This window comes from Rhinolophus hipposideros (assembly GCF_964194185.1).
Source record: "Rhinolophus hipposideros genome assembly, chromosome: 21".
Classification (NCBI taxonomy): Eukaryota; Metazoa; Chordata; class Mammalia; order Chiroptera; family Rhinolophidae; genus Rhinolophus; species Rhinolophus hipposideros.
Genome location: NC_138067.1, coordinates 31,467,071 through 31,478,142, shown reverse-complemented (window position 1 = coordinate 31,478,142; position 11,072 = coordinate 31,467,071). Strand labels below are relative to the sequence as shown.

Genomic DNA, 11,072 nt, shown 5'->3' with positions numbered 1-11,072 from the left:
CACGTTTGAGGGACGTCCCTATTTCACAGACATAACCGAGGTACAAAGAGAAGAATGGACTTACCCACAGTCTCCCATCTAGTTGGTAGCAAAGTCAAGAGCAGATCGTAGATGAAGCCAGAATTCTTCATGTGTCTTCCTTCACAGTGGATGGTCTTCACCTTGCCACCTAAGGTAGAAAGAGGCAGACAAGCCAGTGGCATTTTTCTAGAAGAGTGCAGGAGTGGGGTGATTTCCCCAAGGCACATGGAAAGCCAGTGGCAGAGATGCCCTTGGGGCCCCGGTCTGCTGCGTTCAGAAGCCTGCAGGAGAGTCTCCAGACAGGGCAGTGTTTTTTGTCCAGTCTATGTTGCGTCTATCCTATTCTCTTCAATTCTGGTCTGTACATCTCTAAATAGCTACCCCTGCTGAAAGCCCACCATGTGACAGGCACTGGTTCAGACTTGTCTCTTTGCTTGAAATAGCCCTGTATTTTATTGCATCTGTAAATGAGGAAACTGAGGCGCTGAGTTGTGGTGGCTTGTTCCCTGGTGTGTGGCAGAGCCCCTCTGGCCCCCCCATTCCACACTCCCCCCATGAGTCCCGATGGCTTTGCCAGTCTTTGTCATCATCCCAGGTTTTCACCGGAGACCGCCTGGGCGCGTTTTCAAACCAGCAGAGACTTCTAAATAGTGGAACCCACACTCCTGTTCCTCTAACTGGGCAGGATTTCTTCCTGTGAATGGACCCCTTTATTTTCTATGTCCATAAATCACAAAGGTTAAAATGGGAGTTGACATGTGACCATGTAATGTGGACATTTTGCACTTTGGATGGTTTGGAAGCAATAAACTCAGGTCCTGAAGTGCTGAGTTGTGAGCAAATTAAACATCCCTCCTCACCTCGGAGGGAGGGTGGATTAACTCACTTAACCCTTAGAAGAACCCCACGAAGCAGCTACTATTACATTTTCCAGGTGAGACAGATGTGGCTCAGAGAGGTTACATGAATTGCTAAGGTCACACAGCAAAGCTGGCCTTAGCCCCAGGATGCCTCCTAGTCAGCACGGGAGAAGCCTGTCTTCTGGGGAAACATCGATGGCTCATCTCTTGACCACCAACAGCGCCTCAGGGGTCATTGGCAACCATGGTGACTTGTCGGGACACTAGAAAGATGATTAATGGTTGAGAGACATGGTGTTGAAGCCATGCACAGTAGAGTATGCACTGAATTCAGCTCTGACGTGTACTAGCTACGTGTCCTAAGGCAAAGTGCTTACCCTTTCTGTGCCTCAGTTTCACCTGTAAGCCATTCATAGATTTTAACTCAAGCCTCACAACAATGCTTTGAGAGAGGTGCTCCTGCCATCATTCCCATTTTATAGACTGGGAACTGAGGCATGCAGAGGAGAATCACCCGCTGAAGCTCGCGAAGTTAGGAAGTGGACTAAGGACTTGAACTCCCACACTCTCCATCACTACGTTTGCCGTCTGCTTCTCCAGGAACGGCAGGGTCTCTGTGTGTGCAGGGGGACATCTCCTGGGACACACACAGCTGTCTCCGGGGCGGGGTTTGAAGTGGTTTGCTTTCTTTTCACTTTTCTAAGGTTTATTTATTTTAGTTTAAATAAGCCCTATCGTTTGTATAATTAGGAAAAGACTAATTTAGTTTGACCCTCTCCCCCAAAAAGCCAGCTACCCATTAACAAAGGTCAATAGGCCCGAAACACCAAAATCAGGTTCGTCTGTGCACATTGTCAGCTGTCCACGTTCGGGTGAAATCAGTTTTCCTTGGTGGGATTTATTTGTAGTTAAGTTTGCTGTTGTCCCAACACAAACTTCAAAGCAGACAGCAGGTGGCGCTGCTGCCTCACAGAGAACAGCCAGGTGGCGCAATGCCTCACACAAGCCGTGACCACGTGGAAACAGTGTGTTGATCTATGGCTTCCTTTGGGGGAAATCTCCAAACACAAACATTTTTATCCCTTTCCGGGGGACATCTAAGGACCATAAACCCTGGACACCGTGGGACGTGTGGTCTGTGCCTCCTCCCTGCTATGATATCCCTAGTTTAATAAGATGCTCCGAGGGGCTTGTCACCACTGCCCAACTGCAAAGTTTCTCCCTGCATTTCCATCTGCTGACGCAAAGCATTGTAGGAAATAAGACATGGGTGTGGCCTATACCTGGCCCAAGCGACTTCATCCATTCTGGTCAGGCTCACTTTCCACGTCCCCAGAAGACAGCGTACACTATAAGAGCTAGCGGGGGCACCTTGGTGACCATGTTCACACTGAGGTCTTGAACAGTGCCAGCTTTCTGCTTTGACTCAGGTGGCCCTGCCCTTGGTGATGTCATTTCTTCAGGATGTGGACATGAATCCCCCCCACACACACACACATACACATACACACACCAGTATTCTAGTGCTAGAAAACGCTGGAAACAGTGCACTTGTCGGTCAACCCATGATGACGGGGGTGTGTCCGCCACTGAATCTAGTCCAATGGCAGACACATTGGTGCTTGGTGTCTCTTGAATGAATGAATCTGTGGTGGCTTTTGCTTTGTCCTGTTCATGGATGCCAGTAATATTTTATTCTTGCAAAGCGTTGTCCCTCTTCTGCCCATCCCCAAAGTACGTAATATACTTGTTAGAGGCCCAGATTTGTCTCCGTCCTACAATAAATCAGTGTCCCACTGCGAATGGGCCTTTTTCTGACTGTCCCGCCTATTGGCCACGCCACTTGCCCAGCAGAGCTCTGCCCCAGGATGTGCCTGCAGAAAACCCCCAACAAGGGCCATTCTCCTTAAAATAGTCTGGAACCTCGAGATATTGATGCCCAGGAGATCCCAGAAACAGCGGGGAGGCTCAGTTACACACGCCAGCCAAGCTCACTCGCCGTAAGCTTCAGCTTTTGTTTGAGTTTTTCTCCCCTGGACTAAGGGGGCTCAAGGAAGTCAAGGGAGCTCTTGTGAGGGGCCATGGTATGAGCCCATGAAAGCTAAGGCCACTGTCCTAACGCGGAGGTGAACATCACGGATCTGCTCTGGGGCCGTTGTGCCAGTCTCCTCACCCCATCTGCATGAACCCCCATAGCTTGAAGGTATCGAGGGGTGTGAAAGGAGCTGTGTTTAGAGACCTCAGACCCCTATGAGGCCCCAGTCTACTGCCATCTCCCCAGCAGAAGCTGGAAACCGGCAGAAGCTGGATTATGGACCACTCTTCAGCTTCCCTCTTTTTTTTTTTTTTTCACTAGGCCCAGTGGCTGGAGGACAATGAGTGTCCTATCACCAAGTAACACAATGTTTAGGGACATGGGCTTTGGGTCAGACAATCCTGGGTCTGAGTTTCAATTCCACTTCTTACCAGCAGTGTCTGGAGGAAGTCCCCTAACCTGTCCTAGCTCCGTTTCTGCATCTAGAAAGCGGGAGTAGTAATAAGACCTCCCTGAGGCCTGCTGAGGTGACCTAAGATGGCGTGTGTGAAGAGGGCTCGCCGCTGGCCAGCACAGGGTGTGCCTCATAAGCCTTAGCTGCATGTGTGTCAGCTTGCTAGGCTCCACCGTCTCTCAGACAGCTACTTTTTAGACTGCCCTGGGTTGTTGGGCGGGAGGGGGCAGCAGAGGCCACGCTGAGATGCCTTCCGGAGGTTTTCTTGGGAGCCCAGAGAACACTGGAGGAGAGTAAGCGTTAGCACCTCACCAGGACCACTTGGAAATCTGTGAAGACTGTGGATTCCTGGGAAACCCCTCCACGGACTCTAAACTAGTGGCTCTAGGCACCCTGTCCCACTCCAAAATCTGCAGTCTGAGCAGACCACCCAAGTATTTGTGATGAGGGAGATTCCGGGGTGGCAGTCTGAGAACCACCATCAGAAGTGAAGCCACCATCAGAAAGCACAGAGGCCTTCTGACCGGGAGGTTAGCAGATCTGGGGACAGATCCGTGTCAGAGCCCCAGGACCAACCCCACTGTCAAAATTCCCTCTCTTGAGACAAATGGGATGTCACCCTCCTGCCTGGGGAGGGAAGGAGCATCCAAGTGAGTCATTGCAGGAGATGGGGAGTTCAGCGGTTCACAAACTGGGTGCTCCACGGAAGTCCCTGAGCAGGAGGCTTTGTAAAATATGGATTCTTGCACCTCCTATACCACCCAGCCCACCTGTTCACACCTACACACCACCAGATCTCTCCAGGAGGAAAGTGAGACATGCTTGGGTCGCATGGCCACTCCTATGGGTGCTACCGCTGCCCCCACACACACACCCACAGGTCTGGGAGAACAGTATTATTAGAGATGAGAAAACCCAGGCTCCAACGTGACTTGAGTGGTTGTGGTCAGGTGCTGGCAGAGCATGGACTCTAGCTGCATCTTTCCACCACCTACAGAGAGCTGCCTGCTACTGGGCCCCTGGCAGGCAGGTAGGTAGCCAGGCATTCATGTGCCATCACCCCCCTTACCATCCCTGGCACTCCAGCCCCAAAGGGAAAACAACATTGGGACACGGTGGACCTCGGTGGGCCATACGCTTTCCCATCAGAAGCGCACACCCTGAGCACCTTCCAGCCACCCTGTGCTTCTCCACCTACCTGGCCCTGGGAGCGAGCTCCAGGGGCCTCCCGGGCTTCGGTTCTCGCCCGCCTGGGTCTAGGGAGCCCAGAGGCCGCGCCAAGGCGCTTCTGCTGCCAGGGGAGTGCCATGGGCGTGCTGCTGAGTCTCGGCTATGCCCAGGGCGTCAGCCTGCTCTGGAAATGCGGCATCGGCGGGATTTCTGATCCACGAACAGAAACCCTTTCGCATACATTCTTGCCATTTCCCTGCCTCTGCGCCTTTTATTATTTGAGGGGTTACATACATTTAGGGCATGTAATGGACTGCACTGTTCCAAGACAAAGCCCCTAAAGGCATGCGCAAAATTGTTGAATTAATTCCGTCGAGGATGCCCCCTATACTAACGCGAATGATTCCCATTTATGCACGCAGGGCGAGGGATTTTGCGCCAGACTCAGGAGGGCCTTTACATTTTAAGCTCGTAACTTGCGCTTGACAGGCACGCTTTTATCACGGCTCAGGGCGGTGGGAGCGCGGCGCCCCGCGGCTCCTGTGTCCCCCACCCAATCGAGTTTGGTCTCCGTGCAGCAACGGCGGCGGAGGCGGTGGTGTGAAATCTCGGACGTCGGTGTGGAGGCAATTTTGCCTGCGGAATCTGATCCTTTCGGGTTTGCCAGAAGCCAAACTCTCCTCGCTGGGAAGATTGAATTTTTCTGTCATCCCCAGGCCCCGGGGCAAGCCCGGAGACAGCAGCCATGCCCATCCCAGGGCTCCCCGAGCCCGTTTTCCTGCACCCTGGATGTGGGTGCGCTGGGAGATACTGCAGAAAGGCAGGCGCCACTAGGGAGATGAAAACCGCCCAGGGTTCGCCGCCGGCCGGGACTCTGACACAACAGCGGCGCCACAGCCACGCGCAACCGGGGCGCACCGAGGCCTCTGGCGCGCCAAGGGGCCAAGCGAGAGGACCAGAGCTGGAGACACTGCTCAAGGAGACCAGGGAGCGCGCCGGCTGGGCTGGCATTGAGTTTCTCCTAATCAGCCCCATTTCCCCGGAGCCTGGGACCTAATTGGGGCGCAGTCTCCGACGGAGGGAGGAAGAGGCCTGCTGTGGCCTGCGGAGGTCGTCTGGGTGAGGGCGAACGCGGTATTCCCGCGCTGGAGGCCCGGGGGCTTTTCTCTGGCCTGTTTTCCTGGGCACCGGGGGGAGGCAGCGGATGCCGAGACGTGGCCTCGCCTAGAGAGCACAGTGCCCCTCGGTCCGCTCAGAACCTACGGCCGGAGCGCCGAGCCAGGCGCGCGCTTCGTCCCGCAGACCCCGGCCGGCTGTTTCGGCCCGCCGGAGACCCCGAGGGATGGAGTCGCCGGCCTTTTCCTGTCCATTTTATCTCGGTTTTATAGACAGCTGTTAGTTTGGGACATTAATTGCCCGGGGGAGTTTATTGATAATTTTGATGTAACAGAGCACCGGAGAAATTACCCTCACGTCCAAAATGTCAAATTTGAGAAGAACCAGGTTCAGAGAAACTGCGGTGGGTCTTGACCGGCCGCACCAACAATGCGACTTTATTGTGTTTGTTTTCCCAAATAGCGGGGATGGGAATACAAAGAGGGTGATCGGCAGTAGATACAGGTTTTTAAAAATGCTTTTTTTGCCCCTAACGATTTAGGAGGAAATGTTGCTTACAGGATTGGAAACGTGCCTGTCACCTTGCTTTCCCACCAACAGCCCTTTTTTGCACACATTTTACTCATTCCTTGATTGGGGAAAACCAAGTGTAGGGCACCCCCCCCAAAAAAAAAACCTACCAAGAAACTTAAGAGTTCTTTCATAATTCATAACATAGAATACTGGAATAGTAAAGTCTGAAACTCAAAACTCTCATTGGTTTTGGAATGGGAAAAAAGTAAAAATATAATTTTTATATATTTTTACATATCTATGGTCTTCCCTGGGAGGAGGATGATAGTTTTTCTTTAAACGTTTGATTATTTCTTTAAAAAGAGAAATGACATTTAGAGGGGCAGAGGGCTCTTCTTAAAAAACAGTAGCCAAGAAAAATAGTTACTCACGTCCAGATTTCACTTCAATGTGAAATGAAGAGTGAAAAGAGGAGGATTAGCCAAAAAAATGAAAATGAAAAAGAAAAAAAGGTATTCAGAATCACCCATATTTTAAATACAAGAAAAAAGGAGAGCTATCCCAAGCGGGTTTCTGTCTGTATTTGGGGGTTTGGAAGATATTCTGCAATCCCAATAAAATACTCATGCGATTTTATTTCTAGTTGATACAATGTTAAGGCCATATACAAATGTTACACATTTTTATTTTTGTTCTTTTTTTGGAAAAAAATACACAAAAGGCAAAACATCCTCAAATTGTCATTTTATACAGTGCAGAAGGAAATTTAAAATACGTGTCACAAACGCTGCACCCCAGCAGCCAAAATACTAGAAAAAAAGGAGGGTGGTCCTTCATTTTATATATATATTTATATAAAACATATGGAAATTTGTTTCGGACTTTGTTTCAAATTTACAATGGATAGCTAAAAAAAATTCTACGCGGCAAATATTGCCAACAAAGTTACACCCTTAATACTAATAAACGGAGGAGCCTATGCGGTGTTTCGGTTATTAGGGAAAGAAAGAATAAATAACAGGATGAGCCTTGCTATAGTTTTAAAAAGTGCCTTAACCTTTCTGCGTCACCGCAATCCTGAATTGGCGCGCTCGCCAGGCCTTCGCAGTCCCCGCGTCGCGCTGTGTTCGCCTTGCTCGCGCACAAGAAAGTTTACAGTAGAGGTCAGGAAACGGCCGGGTCTCGTGAGAAAAACACCCACCAAAAAAAGCCCAAATAATTCGAAACAAAACCAAAAAGAGAAGGAAAAAGAGGAAGGCGGCGGGGGATGGCAGAGGCCGGGAGAGCCGCTCGCTTCTGGGCTCCATCTAGTTTCTTTTTTTTTAAAAGACGAACAGTGGCTTCAGAAATGCAAGTTGTCCGCACAAAGATCCACCTGTGGTTGATGGAGGGCTTCTGAGGTCGGGAGGGAGAACGCGATTTCGTGCCCCCCCTTCCCTGCAAAAGACAGCTCTACCAAGAGACTTGCGCATTCCACAACATTCTTTCCAAAAAAAAAATTAAAAATTAAAAATAAAAAGATAAATACTCAACCCAAAAATAAAAGTATTTGATAATGATGGTCTCATATGTTTGCCTTTCTTCTAAAAAAAAAAAAATTCTCCCCCCACTTTTTCCATTGGAGGGGAAGAGAGGGGAGAGACCTCAGCAGAATTTTTGTTTGGATGTTGAGGGTTTTCCCCCAACACAGCACCTTCTCAGCCGGTTTCAATTGGATCAAAAATAGATATTTATTTACCAACAGCTGTAGTCAGATCAGGCCCTACCGCCACCATTTTTTAAATTTTTCGAGGGAGTAGGGGAGGAGGTGCCGACCACCGTGCCCCACCGAGCGGTGTCTCTGCCATGGGGATTCCTTTCCAAATAATCCGATTGGGGAGGAGTCAAACCCTTTTCTTCTGCCAACGGTTATACCTCGAGAATAAAGCAGTTTCTTGCGATGGGTTCCGGGGTCCCTGTGCCGTGTGGCCCTTGCCCAGAGGGCCCCGTGGGCTTCGGCCTCACATCACACAAGGCTTGATATCTTGGTAGGTGACCTGCTGGTGGTAGTAGGAGCCACCGCCAGCGGAGTGCATGGACGAGGACGCCATGGTGTTGAAAGAGAAGACAAACTCCTTTCGGTCACACATGCTGGGCGACTGCGAGTGATACCGAGGAATGCCTGCGAGGGAGGTGACAGGGAGAAGTAAAGAGTAAGTGCCAGGGACCAGAGTTCAAGGTAGAGACGCAGGGCTGCCCACTGCCCCTGGGACGCAGGGCCCTCCCGTCCTCACACTCCACCAGCCGCACCCAGACTCCCCTCCGAGTCCCCGACCCTAGGTTGGGCCAAGCTGTGTGCCCCGGAGGAAGATCCAGGGACAAGGCAACCATCCGGGTGCCCGCCACCTGGGCGTCTCCAACCTTGGACACTGAGCCCAGGACCGGGGGCTTCTGGATGCCGATGAGGAAGGGGTGAGGGCGGCCGAGATGAGCCAGCAGACTCCAGGGAGGGCCCTAGTGGCCTCCACCTCCTGGACAGCCTGAGGCCTGCCTCCGGGGCAGCCACTTCCCAACCCCAAAGGCTCTGGAGGCCTCAGTGCATCGAGAGGCAGGCACAGGCCATTACAGGGGCAAAGGGTGGCTTCTCCAGAGGAAGTGCCCTTGGAGAACAGGGCACCTGGGGCAGCTGGAGCCCAGGAGTTTGAAGCAGCCCAAGCAGGGTGACCCCCAGCTCCCGCAGAGAAGCGGCCTTCCAGCCTCCAGGCCGGAGCTTCTGCCTCTGGTAGGCTGCTGACAGCTGACCCCTGACAGGCCCCACTTAGCTAATTCCATGCTCTTTCCAGAACTAGGCCCAGAAGGCTGCTGGTGGGTGCTGAGACCCCGAGTTCAGGAGGAAAGAGTGTTCTGTATCGGCTTTCTCAGAGGGTTGGGGAGGGGATACCTGGGGACCTGAAAACCTGGATCCTGAGAAACAAAGAGTCTGGGAGGTCTGCAACTCTGACCCTTGCTCTGGTTGTGGCCACAGCCCCTCTCCGCCTCTGTCATCACAAAATGCCCCCAATTCAACGTTCCCATGGCCAGGCCTGGTTCCCTAAAGGGCTGGGGCGCTGAGCCTCTCAGCGCCAGGCCCAGGCGGCTTTGGGCCTAACTCTTACCATCCGCCCAGGCAAGGAGCAGAGGCAGCTCTTTCAGTAGCTTTCTGAGTGACCACCCCAGGAGGGTGAGCCAGCCGGCCAGGGCTTGGCCCCAGCTCAATCCTGGGAATTTGCCGAGGCATAAGGGGGCCTAAGGGACCAGAAAGGTCTTAGAATATATGGGTCTGAGTCTTTTTGGTGGGGACAGGGCCTACCTGGTCAGGCTCTGGGCGTCCAGCAGCCTGGAGTTGGAACAGAAAAGGAGAAACGACATATTGGCGCAAACTGGGAGACCAAGCTGCACTAATCCCTCAAACAGGGATAGGTGGGACTGAGAGACACAGCAGTGTTGGGGTTGGCACCCCACAGAAGCGGCTGTAGGCTCTCGCCCAGGGCGGTCAGCGATTTGGGGGGCTGGGTCGCGCGCAGTGTATTCACAAATACCCCGACTGGCCCGGGATTAGAACCACCGCCGCCCAGCCTCCCCGACTCACCTTGCAGCTCAGCTGGGGCGTTGTGACTGTTCTGGTGCAGATAGGGCTGGTCCAGGGAGTGCGTGGAGAGGCTGCCGGACAGGGGGTTGGCCGAGGGATTGCAGGGGGACAGGGGCTGCTGTTTGATGTAGGAGGCGCCGCTGTTGAGCGCCGCGGAGGCCGACGGTGGCCAAGCGGCTGCGGAGCCCGAGTAGACGGCGTGCGGCTCCATGACCCCACCGGCAGCAGGCAGCAGCGGGGAGGCGGGCACCGAGCTGTCGTGGTGCGGGTACTCGCCCGCCGCCGCACTGCCGCAGCTGCCCATGTACGAGTGGCCGCCGTTGGCGGGCAGGTGGGGCACCGAGTGGCTGGGCAGAGCCATGCCGTCCACGTTGCCCGGCAAGTGGCCGTTCATCATGCCCAGGCCGCCCTCGAGCGCCAAGCTGTTGGGCGGGCACGAGAGGCCGCCGGCCGAGCTCTGGAAGCCATAGGTGTCCGGGAGGTGGTTGAAGCCCAGCCCGTTCATCATGCTGTACATGGGCTTGAGCGCCTGGCATTTCCTTCGGAAGCCGCGCGGCCGCCGCCGAAAGGACCCCTCCTCGAACATGAACTCGCTGGCCGGGTCGATGGTCCAGTAGTGGCCCTTGCCCGGCCGCCCGAGGCCCTTGGGCAGCTTGATGAAGCACTCGTTGAGCGAGAGGTTGTGGCGCACCGAGTTCTTCCAGCCCTGGTAGGAGCCGCGGAAGAAGGGGAAGCGGCTCTGCAGGAACTGGTAGATCTCGCTGAGCGTCAGGCGCTTGGTGGGCGAGCTCTGGATGGCCATGACGATGAGCGCGATGTACGAGTAGGGCGGCTTCTCCGGGCGCCGGATGCCGGCGTTCGTCTTCTTGGCCTTGGACGGGCCGGACGACGCGGGGTCCATGGCCGCGCCGCCTCCCCCGCCGCCGCCGCCAACGCCGCCGCCGTGCGGTGGCTGCTGTTTCTCGGGCGCCGAAGACATCGGGTGGCTGCTGCCGCCGCCGCTGCCGCCGCTGCTCTGCGCCGCGGACGAGCCGGGAGGAGGAGGAGGAGGAGGAAGACGCGGAGGGGGGGGCGGGGGGCGGGGGGGAGGGGGCTGCGCGCGCGGGGCCGGCTGCACCTCTGCCGTCATCGGCGGCCACTGCTCCCGAGCGAGCCTGGGCGCACCTCCCCCGCCGGCCCGCCCGTCCTCCCGGACTCGCTGCTGGAGCGGCCGGCGGTTGGCGCACAGCCCCCCTCTCTCTCCCGCTCTCTCCTCCCCCACCGCTCTCTCCTCCCTCTTTCCCTCTCGCCCTCCCA

General features: G+C 54.4%; 1 protein-coding gene across 1 annotated transcript; it reads right to left on the bottom strand.

The window, feature by feature from the left end:
* Nucleotides 1-6,046: 6,046 nt before the first annotated feature.
* FOXF1 (forkhead box F1) lies at nucleotides 6,047-10,967 on the bottom strand. Its single transcript, XM_081032122.1, has 2 exons — nucleotides 9,777-10,967; nucleotides 6,047-8,330 (listed from the first exon to the last, which is right to left on the bottom strand). The coding sequence occupies exons 1-2, from the start codon at nucleotides 10,903-10,905 to the stop codon at nucleotides 8,170-8,172; spliced, it is 1,290 nt and encodes a 429-aa protein (XP_080888248.1). The 5' UTR covers nucleotides 10,906-10,967; the 3' UTR covers nucleotides 6,047-8,169.
* Nucleotides 10,968-11,072: the final 105 nt, after the last annotated feature.

Excerpts from the sequence above, each read along its gene's own strand:
- FOXF1 (XM_081032122.1), bottom strand. The coding sequence starts at position 10,905 with ATGACGGCAGAGGTGCAGCCGGCCCCGCGCGCGCAGCCCCCTCCCCCC. Across the intron at positions 8,331-9,776 it reads CGCCCCAGCTGAGCTGCAAG|GCATTCCTCGGTATCACTCG; the intron begins GTGAGTCGGGGA and ends CCTCCCTCGCAG.